The following is an 11,694-nucleotide window of genomic DNA, read 5'->3' as shown; positions in this document are numbered from 1 at the left end:
GGACTCGTTGTGGACTATTTTATGTGTCCATATTACTCTTAAAGACTTTCATTATTTACCGGTTATCTACTGAAAATTTGGTACTTGTTATTTGGGCATTGACCCATTTTTGCTGCTACGATTGTGTCTCTTTGATTGAGACATTATTTCTGAAGAAGAACTCTTTTGTTGCTTGCCTTGGGTTTATTATTTGCTGACTATTGTCGGCATTATTTCGTCTAATGCGCAGTTTGAATTTCTTAGAAAAATAAAGTATAGGGTGACTTTAACATCTTATCTTCCTCTTTACCCATTACCCTTTGGCAGTCTTTCTTGCACCATCCTTTATTTGACTCTCACTTACCTTTATTGGCCATCCATTTTAAAGCATTGCTTTGGTTTCTCCCTTTTATGTATATGGGTGTTTTAAGTCCATTGAGACTTTTTACATGTATCCATAGGTCTTTTATCGTTGTCTTGTGAATTACAGGTATTACGCACTTTAGTGATTATCCTCACTATATTTTTTTGAAATCCTTTGTGTTTGGTTTCGACTTATGTTTTATCACCCATTTCTACCCTTTGAGAGTTTTTACTTGGTGTCATACACATCCTTGGGACACCGTGATGGAGGAGATTATTACTACATTTATACTATTTGGTTTAAGCAGAGATCATTACCATACCTCCCAGCTTGAGGGGGAGAAGTAGAAGAAGAAGTACAAGAAAGAGGTATTTCATTCCATATGTTGTGATAATTTTAATGTGACAAAAATATTTAAGAAAGGGGGCGCACAAAGAACACCAAGAATCCTTTTCATTGCAAGTTGAAGTTATAAACTCTTGCTTGAGGGGGAGTGTTGAAGAGAAGATATGAAAGTCTCTTACATGACTTTCACAGTAAGCAATCTCACAGAGCCAGAATTAATATGGTGGAGTCTTACAAGAGTCTCACAAAAGGTGGTCTCACAAAAGAGTCTTAGTTTAAAGGTGTTTTAGTTATGCTAGTCTTCTATTTATGTTGAGTTATTTAACTATCCTAGGACTTATATTTAAGTGTTAGAGTTTGGGTGTAATTGGGACAAGGGTAGTTTAATTATAATTGGACTCTACTATTTTCCTCTATTATATATAGGCGTTCATGTACTCTGATTACATAAAGTCAATGATGTTTTTCTCTTTTCCATAAATTCAACACAATCAGTGGAAGTTGACTTCGGATATTTCATGGTACACCAGATGATGTATGTAGAAAATAATGCTAGAGTCGATGGTCTTCCATTTGGACAAATCATCACTCTTGTCCTTGAGTGTCACGATGTCACCTTAGAGTGAGAAGAAGCCATGGTATTTACAAAAAGATGCCTATCGATGAGCTCAAAGAAAGTAAATTTCAATTTGAGAAAGTGAGCTGCTATTAGATCTCCAAGAATGGTAAGGGAAAGGACACTCAAGTAGAAGACTATTTAGGTGATGAGCCCAATCCAGACCAAGATCAAGCGTGAGCGATATGCCTTCGTGAAGAGAAAGAGAAGTGATGCATCCTCCATCTCCAACCGACTCATGCAACTTGAGGATGATGTGGTTGACATCAAAGGAGACACTTGTGAGTATCAAGGCAGCCCAAGTTGAATTGATGAATGGAAAAAAGGAGATGAAAGACCTCCTTCAATTCATTGTTGACTATCTCTCTTCGTTGAATTTGCCTCCACCCTCGACCTAGTGCCTTACCATCCATATTTTGACCTGGGATTGACCTGACTTGTATTTACCATAAACTTTTTTGTAATTGAAAGTTGGTGTTTAAATTTTATCTCTTATAACCTTTTGAGATTATAAAATGAAAAGCATTGTGCATCTCTTTACAATGTGCCTCTCCTTTCCTTTATACTTGTCTTTTTTTATCTATGACCAAAAGGGGTTAGAGAATATTAAAATTATACCTAAATTTTTTAATACAAATTCAGAGGGAATAGCAAAAACACTAAAAATCATGAATAAACTCATCTATGGGATTAATTTTTTATTTTCTACAAGTTATGTTTTGTTATCATAAAAAATGGGAAGATTCTTGACCTAGGTTGACCTCTATCCATATTTTGATGATAACAAAAGTTAATCAAAATGAGCTAACAGGTGTAATTCAAGCATATTAAATGCATTTCATTCAAGAGACACAAAATCAAGGTTTATGAAGAAGAATCAGTAAATTCAATACAATACCTTGTGCAAAAATGAAGTGTCAGATCATCTTGAAGAAAAACTTACACAAAAAAATGTCAATAATTCTTGCAATGTAAGAGGACAATCATCCAAATTTTAATCCTAAGCTACTAAAGATTATTGAAATCTATCAAAATCATGTTTTATCAATGCATATAAACGATTTATAATTAAAATCCCTTAGTTTAGCCTATATCATGCTTAAATTTCAAATATGTACATTGACATAAAGCATGATCAATCAACCTATATAGGCTCGATCGATCATCTAGAATACAGTTTACAAAAACTTATAAAATATGATCGATAATCTGTATAGGCATGATTAATCATATAGAATGCTATCAAGAGTTTATTAAGCATGATCGATCATACCAAACATTGCTTGGGAAATTCTCTAAAGTATGATCGATCAATAAGTTTTGTAAAAAGTTGAAAACTCGTTGATTGATGTTGCTAGCTGTTATATATGGTTGATCGATTTGCTTTTTGGAAATGGTAAAAAAACAGCTAATTTGGTTGAGAATCTTACAAATAGGATTTAAACTCATTGGGGAGCAGTAATTGAACATTTATTGGCAATCTAAAGTATTTACAAAAGGCTAAAATACCCTTTTCTAGATAAGAAAGGTTGATTTAGTCCAAAATCTTTCATTTTTCTCTCAAATCTCTTGGCACTCCTGGTTGAATCTAACTTCATTAATTCTCTCTTGTCCTCAAAGGATTGGGAGTTTGGACCTCTCTAGGAGAATGCTATCTCGCCTGTTAGAAAGGTCTATGATGTAGGAAGAATGGAAAAAGAGGAATGAACAAGACAAATTTACAGTAGTTCGACTGAGTCTACGTCCACTAAAGCGACAGGGATAATTTATTTACTAATGATAATCAGGGTTACATAATCCTTATATAATAAACCCTAGAGGCATTTGTGTAAAAAATACACAAATACCTTGTACATTAATATATCTTCCCCCAACCTTATATTATATGAGTCGTATGCTCAACAGTCTAAGTTTCTCTTTTACTTTATGTATTTTCACTTTTTTACTATAGACAATTACTCTCTAAATCGAATCCTAGATTCATAAGTAGAAGAAAATAAACAGTAAACCAAATCTTTCACAAAACGATAGACTCATAAGTAGAACAAAATAAACAGAAAATAAGAAAATTGAACCTTTCACAAAACCAAACCTTGATGAAGAATTTCCCTTTTTTCCGTCGGTAACAACAAATCTCGGTGAAAACCAGTTGATTGAAGATGTCATTGAAAAAATAGGGCACTATTGGCAAATCTCGAAATTCGATAGTGAAGAACATGGTGATGGCATTATTGAAATAGGGCATCTGTCTAGGCAGAGTTTGGAGAGTTTTTCGACTCTCTTGATTTGTTAGAGAAGACGAGATAAATGGAGTAGTGGAGAGTGGGCATGAGAGGAAGAGAGAATGAGAGGTTAGATCAGCAATTTTTTCGTCCGGTCTCTGCAAATAGTTATCCTCCCGATTTTTTCAAAGCTAAAGAGTGAAGAGTGAAGATCCCGAAGGTATTTAAGTTACCGAGCTAGCTCGTGAGCTCGTGAACTAAAACGAAACTTGGTAAAGTTTGGCTAGTGTAACTAAACGAAAACAACTCAGAACTCGAATTCGATTCCAGATTGGAATTGATAGAGCTGAACCGAGCGAGTGCTGGGGCGAGTTCGAACTATTCACGAACCGATGTCATCCCTAACGGTGACCACTCATGGCTCACGTCTCCGCCACGTAAGAAGTTGGTGTCTCTGTTTGTGAAATGGTGAATGAACACGCCTGAACCAGCTCCCGTTAGCAAATGAAAATTTTTTTAACCTAACGTACGCACTTCTTGGCTTCGATTAGTTCCAAAACACGTTTCCTTACTATTGTAATCTATATGCGCCAACTAGGGTTTAAGCACCCATATCCGGAACGCGAGGGTTTTTCTCCCCATATAAATTGCTACTCGGTTCGCGGAGGCTAAGTTGATTCAGAAATCGGTCGATCGAGATCAACATACGTGCGCGTTGCGGGCCTTGCGGCTATTCGTCGACGGAAATCGAAAGCGGAATTAGGTGATTGAAGGGGTTCTCCAACTTTTTCCCTGACATGGGTGGTGGAGGGGTGGAGCAGGAAAAACCGGAGGCAACCGTGTCTACCGATCCTAATGATTATACAATCATTAAAGAAGGGGAAGCGGAAATTCTCATGCATCCCAATAATGAAGTGTTCTATAATAAGACCCAGGTGATTGAGTTTAGCTGCAGGGACTAGGTTTTTTTTTTTTTTTTTTCAGCTTTCGATCAACTACGAGCACGGTATTTCGAATTTTAGTTTTTGTTTTGGTTGCTTGATGGGAGTGTTTTTTTGGTTGAAAGAGTGTGTTTTGATAAAAAAAATTACTTTAAGCTGTAATTGATTGCTTGCTGCTATATTCTGGAGCTTGAATTGACAGGGAGCAGTTCACATTGGTGGTCGATATTTAGAATCTTGGAACAAGCTATTTTGGTTGGGTTTGAGACGGGTCTTTTTCGTACATAGAAGTTGGTTTTGGAAGAGCTAAATAGTGATCACGTGATTTTCTTAAGCGACTGAAGTGCTGCTGGAAAGACCCTGTTTTTGCTTCTAGTTCCCTTAATCAATGAAACTTGTACCTTTTTTTTCTAATCTTTCTCGATTTCTTCCTTCGTAACCAGCATATATGTTATTGATGGTTATATTCAAAATGCTACTTTTACCTCTTGGGCAGACTTGATTAAAAATTTGAAATTAGTTGTTGGCTCTGAATGCTAAGTAATTGTTTTACTCTTTCCTATTTCTTGAAACACTTGAGTCAGAAATTAGTTTATTCTTGTACTTCTCCTCCATCTGCCTACCTTTCATAAAATTAAACTGAAATAATTGAGCGAGGTTGCTGATATTCTCTTCTTATTAGTTGTTCTTTCCGTCAGAAAGACAATGTCATTATCGATTGACATGTATATCTACTTCAATCTTACAGGTGAACAATCGGGACCTCTCTATTGCTGTCCTCAGAACCTTTATATCTAAGCGCAAAGAAGAACATGCTGCCATATTGAACAAAAAAGTGAAAATTGGACGGAATGTATCTAATGAAGACTCTTCTGGACCTGTAATAGAGGAAACAGAAACAAATCCTGATAATGGTGAAACAAATGGAGAATGTAAAATGCAGGTAGAACAATCTGTTGATGATCCTGGTGACAGCTTAAAGGAGTTGCCTAAAGCTGTCTTCAGGAAAGCCCAAGGGGAGCTAAAGCCGCTAAAAGTTCTTGAGGTCTCCTTTTTATTCCTTGAATTTTCTAAACATATTATTTATCTACATTCATTTCAATTCCTTATAATTCAGTTGTCAAGTGGCTTGTGGTAGTTCCTGAACTTTCCTGCTAAGGGTGCACTCTTTCACTTTGGAAAAGCCTTAGTAATAGAATATACTATCCAACAATTTAGAGGCCATTTACTGGATACCTCCTGAAGTGTGTGCAGGACATGCTAGATTAGGTGCATATCTGAGGCATCTTTTAATTTGAATATGCAGGCATTGGCTGCTTCTGGTTTACGAGCTTTGAGGTATGCACGTGAAGTAGAAGGTCTTGGTCAGGTCATAGCTGTAGATTGTGATAAAGGTATTATGGTCATAAAGTATATAATATTTGGATTCTAAGTATCTTCTATTTAAGAGAGTACTAAACCACAAAGTGTACTGGGCCTGTTCGCAGCATCTATCGAGGCTTGCCAGAGGAATATAAAATTTAATGGTTCTGTAGCTTCTTCAAAAGTGGAACCCCATCTTGCTGATACTCGAGTTTATATGCTGACCCACCTCAAAGAATTTGATGTGGTATGCTATCTGTTAATGTATATGTTCCGTTTTTATTTGTGTTATTAATACTTAAAATACAGTTTTTTAGGAAATGGTGCCACTGTAAGCGCTAATTACAGTTGTGACCTTTAGGTCGATCTTGATCCTTATGGATCACCATGTCTCTTCTTGGACTCAGCAGTTCAATCAGTTGTTGATGGAGGCATGTTGATGTGTACAGCTACTGACTTGGCAGTGCTATGTGGGGGTAATGGGGAGGTCTGCTATTCCAAGTGAGTGTTTTGTGTCTGATATTGAGGGAAATTTTGCTTCAAGGTTTTGATTGCTTCTTATTCAGCCTTTTCTTGCTGATAATTTATTATTTGGCTCAGATATGGTTCTTACCCTCTGAAAGGGAAATATTGTCATGAAATGGCCCTAAGGATTCTTCTTGCTTCTATTGAGGTACTGGTATCTTGTATTCATTCGAAAGTTGTTATATTTTCTGTCTCCACTAACTGATGATTGCAGTATGACATGTTACTAAAAATTTATTAGCTTTTTGATGATCTTGACCTGCATTGAAACTCAGTGTGTTATACTATGATTGATTGCAGAGTCATGCGAATCGTTACAAGAGATATATAGTTCCAATACTCTCTGTACAGATGGATTTCTACATCCGGGTTTTTGTTCGCATTTTCACGTGCGTAGACTATTTATCTCAAGCGAGCATTTGCAGTTAGATGACTACGAGTTTTCTTTTTGTTCTCACGTATATACTGAATGTGTGTATGGGTTATGGGCAGCTCTGCAAGTGCAATGAAGAATACCCCTCTTAAGCTTTCCTATGTTTATCAGTGTGTGGGCTGTGATTCTTTTCATCTCCAAAGTGTTGGGAGGACTGTTACGAAGGTAATGCATATATTTGGCTCAAGGGTTGTGTTGTCTTCTATTTCCTTTAATGAAAGAAACCATTACTGATATGAGTTATGTTGTGTCGTCTGAAATATGACTTATTTGCACCTTCAGAATAAAAGTGTAAAATTTGTAGCCGGTTTTGCTCCTGTGGTTCCTCAAGACTGCAGTGACTGTGGGAAGAAATTCAATATGGGTGGTCCCATATGGTCAGCTCCTATCCATGACCAAGAGTGGGTGGTTTCTATACTGGCGAACGTTAAATCCTTGAAGGACCGATATCCAGCATATGAAAGGATTTCTGCAGTATTGACTACTGTATCAGAGGTAACGAAATGCCATTATCGTTTTCAGGAACCTTGAGAAATTTCTTGCGTTTTTCTTGATTTGGATTAATGTATCTTTAAGTCATCTTTTTTCTTTTTAAGTTTTTCCTTACCTATCCTGTATGTCATCCTAACTACCAATATAAGTATTTTATATTTCCAGGAGTTGATTGATGTTCCTCTGTTTCTGAGTCTCCACAATCTTTGTGCTACTCTCAAATGCACCTCTCCTTCTGCCGTAATGTTTCGTTCTGCGGTCCTTAATGCGGGGTACCGAATTTCTGGGAGTCATGTAAATCCTTTAGCAATGAAAACAGATGCTCCAATGGAGGTCATTTGGGACATCATGCGTTGCTGGGTATTGATCTTATTTACTTTTATTAATAATTAGAAGGCCGTATAGACTTTTATTAATCATTAATGGGAATGGAACTTGGTAGATTCATAAATTTCTATTTATTAGTGCTATCTGTTTATAGGTCAAGAATCACCCAGTGAAAGCACAACCACCTGATCAGTCAGGAACTGCAATTCTTGCCAAAGAACCTACCCTGCAGGTATGTTTCTCCCTTCATTTCACTGTTTTCTTTTCTCATTGAGTCACTATAAGGTGAGACTATTTAGGGTGGAGAAAACTAGAATAATGTATCATCTGAACCATTATCCTTCCTCAGGCTACACCGTGACTGTTGTGAATATGGTTAACCTGGACAATGAGCGGTGCTGGCCAGCCCCACTCTTTCCTTGAGTGGACTGCGTAGCTTGTGCACCGAGCTGGGCTAGCCAGTCTCCAGTGTTTCGAGTTAAATCGAAACAAGGACTCTGGCCAGACCCACACAGGACATCAGCAGCTTGCTGCAGAATTTGTTTACAAAACCTCTAGTGCGTTGCATGCACTGGTTAAGAAAAGCTGGAGCAAAAACAATAAACCACCAGAAGTCTGTAAAATGTATTTTCGAACTTGAGCTGCTCGTTTAAATAAAATTCTTGTTCTCGTTGTTTATGTCAAAACAGGTCAACTTTACAAGAGCAGTTGCGTCCCTGAGCAAAGCACAATCAAAGAAGGTGGCACGCTTCCTTCCAAATCCGGAAAGACACTGGGGTCCTAAGGTTAGAGCAGGTCGTCGTATTACTAGCAAGCATGCTTCTCTGATGGGTCTTGATAAGGTTAATGTTTGTGTTAACCATGAAGAAGAACCTGATGCAAAGCGTCCCAAGACAGATGAAACATCTACTGATTCGTGATGGGGTTATTTTACCCGTTACTGCTGTGTATCTTTAATCTTTCTTCAATTTTCCTGCTTAGGGAGAAACCAAAGTATGTGGGTGAGGCTTTTTTCTTTTTCTTTTTTCCCAATATTTATTATCTGATTTTTAATGAAATATATAAATTATTGGGGAAAGAAAAAGGTATTTCCTAAAACCTTTGGGAAATATGGGAATCGTGATAGGAGCGCATGAACATGGTTTTCCGATCTGAGTTGGGTTTTGGCTACTTGCGTTGGCGAGTTGACTTGCCCTAGTTGCGAACATGCTTGAGTGATATTGGTAAATAGGAGAGAATTTGATTATTATTATTTTTAAAAATTTATATATTATATTATTATTCTTAGGGTTTGTTTGGAAACCCAAAAAGTTGAAGAGAATACATGTTTTTCAAAGGGTCTGAACCATAGAAAAGAAAAGAAAATGAGAATTTGATCATTATTATTTTTAAAAATAGTTAGTGTAAAGGAAATTTTGATCATTATTATATTTTTATTAATTAAATTAGAAAATAATAATGGTCAAATTCTAAAAAAATTTCTAGGGTTTTCACATACAAGAGAGAAGAGAAATGATGACAAAGAAGAAAAAAATATATTAAAAATTGAGGAGAAATCATAACTAAGAACAAAGAGAAACGAGAGATGTCGTTTAGGGTTTAAGGAAGAGTGAAGACGAAAACATTAGGGTATCAAAGTAGGGTTTAAGGAAAAGTGAAGACGAAAACATTAGGGTTTCAAAGTGAAGCTTTGACAACATAGGTTACGGAGACAACAAAGTGAAATTAATACCTTAACAAGGTAATTAGTTATGCTATAATTCTTACTTAATTCTATTTTGTTTTAAGTAAATGATAAATGGGTAATTAAATAAAATTATCCAATTACTTAATTTTTTGTACTTATTCTTATTTTACTTGATACATGATAAATAAAACATTAGATAAAAGGATAAAATTCTCACCCTTTATATTATATATTTTATTTAATGTAATAGATTTCCTAATGATTCTTAACCCTTTTCCTCCGAGAGAAAAAAAAAAAAAGGAACTTAATCGAACCCATATGAGATGGAAATGGAGTTCTCATTTTAATTTATTAGAAGTCCCATGTCAATTGATGGCAACGAGGGTTTCATTCACATTCACACCCCTAGGGTTCTGTTTGGAACCCATGAAAAAGAAAATAAGAATTTGATCATTATTATTTCAAAAAATAGTTAGTAAAATTAAAAATTTAATTATTATTTTATTTTCATTAACTATTTTTTATAATAATAATAATCAAATTTTTCTTTTCTTTTCTTTTCTATAGGTTCCAAACAGACCCTATGATGTACAGGTGGAGAATCTAACCCACTTCCATGGTAAAATATTAAAATCTTATGAGACTTCTTGCATGGTAAGAAAAACGGGTGACATATTTTTAAATTTTAGAGGTCTTCATATACTATGTCGTGTATTTTTTATTTTGGCGATGTTTTAAGCTAAAATAGAGTGTTATGAGCTGAAATATGTTACACATCATCCGACATGCCTCACCCATAAGTGGTCGATTGCTTGATAGGACCAAGTATTTTATTTATTATAAACCAAAATTATTAAATAGGCCAACAACAAGTCGTTGTAGTATAGTGGTAAGTATTCCCGCCTGTCACGCGGGTGACCCGGGTTCGATCCCCGGCAACGGCGATTTTTTTTTTTGTCTTTCGGCTCAAATAATGTTTTGAATTACAAATTCATGATAAAGAGGACAACAACAAGTCGTTGTAGTATAGTGGTAAGTATTCCCGCCTGTCACGTGGGTGACCCGGGTTCGATCCCCGGCAACCGCGATTTTTTTTTGTCTTTCGGCTCAAATAATGTTTTGAATTACAAACTCATGTTACATAGGACAACAACAAGTCGTTGTAGTATAGTGGTAAGTATTCCCGCCTGTCACGCGGGTGACCCGGGTTCGATCCCCGGCAACGGCGAGTTCGGCTGTTTTTGTTTTCCTTCCCGGCGTTTGGCGGGCAACAGTGGCGAAAAGAGAGTACTCATGTTCTTTTGTATTTCCTTCAAAGTGTTTTCGACTCATGGTGACTCCGGACCAGGATAACGCGGATGGCCTGGAGATCTGTACCCGTAGCAACTCTGTACAGGTACAGAGTTCCTTTGGACAAGAAATACTGGTGCTGGAGATCATTTCCGTGGCAACTCTGTACAAAGGTCCTTTAGACAAGAAATGCTGGTGCAGCTCTCGGGTACTGCGTCTTATTTGTTCATTTCATTTTCTCTACACGAGAGAAACTTTTCTCTTTTGTTTGGACGATTTTCCCTACACCTGGAAGGCCACCATCAAAATAACTATAGACATGCACTAACTGCCATTTGAAATATTTATAAGAATATCTGGTTTCGCCAAAATCGAATGATCTTTGACTCTTCCTTGTTCTAGTAATTGTGTTTTGTTTGATGGGTTAGTTCTGTCTTTACTTATTCAAGGTATGAGGAAATTGGGGAGATTGCTGGTTTCAATTGCATGTGAATTAGATGTTACTGTTATATGCCATTGACGAACTGAAAGATGCAGATCTTTAATTGTTCGAGTAGAGAAAGGATAATTGTACACAATGCTGTGCTGAGTGCATCTCCAGCTCAAAATGCTAGGGCCCAAAAGCGGGTACCAGTGTAGTTATACAGTACTCTTCAGCCCAACATAGACAGTGAATGAGCATTTCTGTCATGACCTAAATTGTTGATGTAAAATCCTTTGATCAGTTATTGAGCAATGTTCCGTGAAAATACATATGTTTGTAGGCGGCTCCTCTGCAAGCTTATAAAAGCATACACGATTTGTATTTTCTTAGCTCATAATTGTTGAATTTCTGAAAAGAGAAATACTTCACTAACTTGTTGTAATTTGAGTACAATAAGCCTCTATTTATAATAGAGGGAATAATTAGAATCTAATTACAATTAAACTACCCTTGTCCCAGTTACACCCAAAGTTAAACACTAAAAGATAACCCTAGAACAATTAAACAACTGAATATAAATAAAAAACTAATATAACTAAAACACCTTTAACTGAGACTCTTCTGTGATACCTCCTCTTGTGAGACCTCCTCTTGTGAGACTCCTGTAAGACTCCACCATATTAATTC

At 36.4% G+C, this 11,694-nt stretch overlaps 1 protein-coding gene and 2 non-coding genes across 3 annotated transcripts; all 3 read left to right on the top strand.

Annotated features, from left to right (window-relative positions):
• Positions 1 to 4,071: 4,071 nt before the first annotated feature.
• LOC137953000 (tRNA (guanine(26)-N(2))-dimethyltransferase 1-like) lies at positions 4,072 to 8,692 on the top strand. The gene is made up of 12 exons (XM_068800168.1): positions 4,072 to 4,461; positions 5,216 to 5,512; positions 5,774 to 5,861; positions 5,955 to 6,076; positions 6,191 to 6,330; positions 6,430 to 6,502; positions 6,655 to 6,743; positions 6,847 to 6,952; positions 7,070 to 7,282; positions 7,445 to 7,639; positions 7,761 to 7,838; positions 8,296 to 8,692. Exons 1-12 carry the CDS (start codon positions 4,324 to 4,326, stop codon positions 8,524 to 8,526), a joined length of 1,770 nt encoding a protein of 589 aa, XP_068656269.1. The 5' UTR covers positions 4,072 to 4,323; the 3' UTR covers positions 8,527 to 8,692.
• Positions 8,693 to 10,165: 1,473 nt separating this feature from the next.
• Positions 10,166 to 10,237, top strand: TRNAD-GUC (transfer RNA aspartic acid (anticodon GUC)). Its single transcript has one exon. It is a non-coding gene; the product is annotated as a tRNA-Asp (tRNA).
• Positions 10,238 to 10,449: 212 nt separating this feature from the next.
• On the top strand, positions 10,450 to 10,521 carry TRNAD-GUC (transfer RNA aspartic acid (anticodon GUC)). The gene has a single exon. It is a non-coding gene; the product is annotated as a tRNA-Asp (tRNA).
• The last annotated feature ends 1,173 nt before the right edge of the window (positions 10,522 to 11,694 follow it).

The sequence above is a fragment of the Aristolochia californica genome, unplaced genomic scaffold (genome assembly GCF_029961685.1).
Source record: "Aristolochia californica isolate CCGP_79_NKW_82.1479 unplaced genomic scaffold, dmAriCali1.0.hap1 SCAF_16, whole genome shotgun sequence".
Taxonomy (NCBI): domain Eukaryota; kingdom Viridiplantae; phylum Streptophyta; class Magnoliopsida; order Piperales; family Aristolochiaceae; genus Aristolochia; species Aristolochia californica.
Note: the sequence above shows the minus strand (reverse complement) of the source record. Positions and strands in the feature narration are given on the sequence as shown.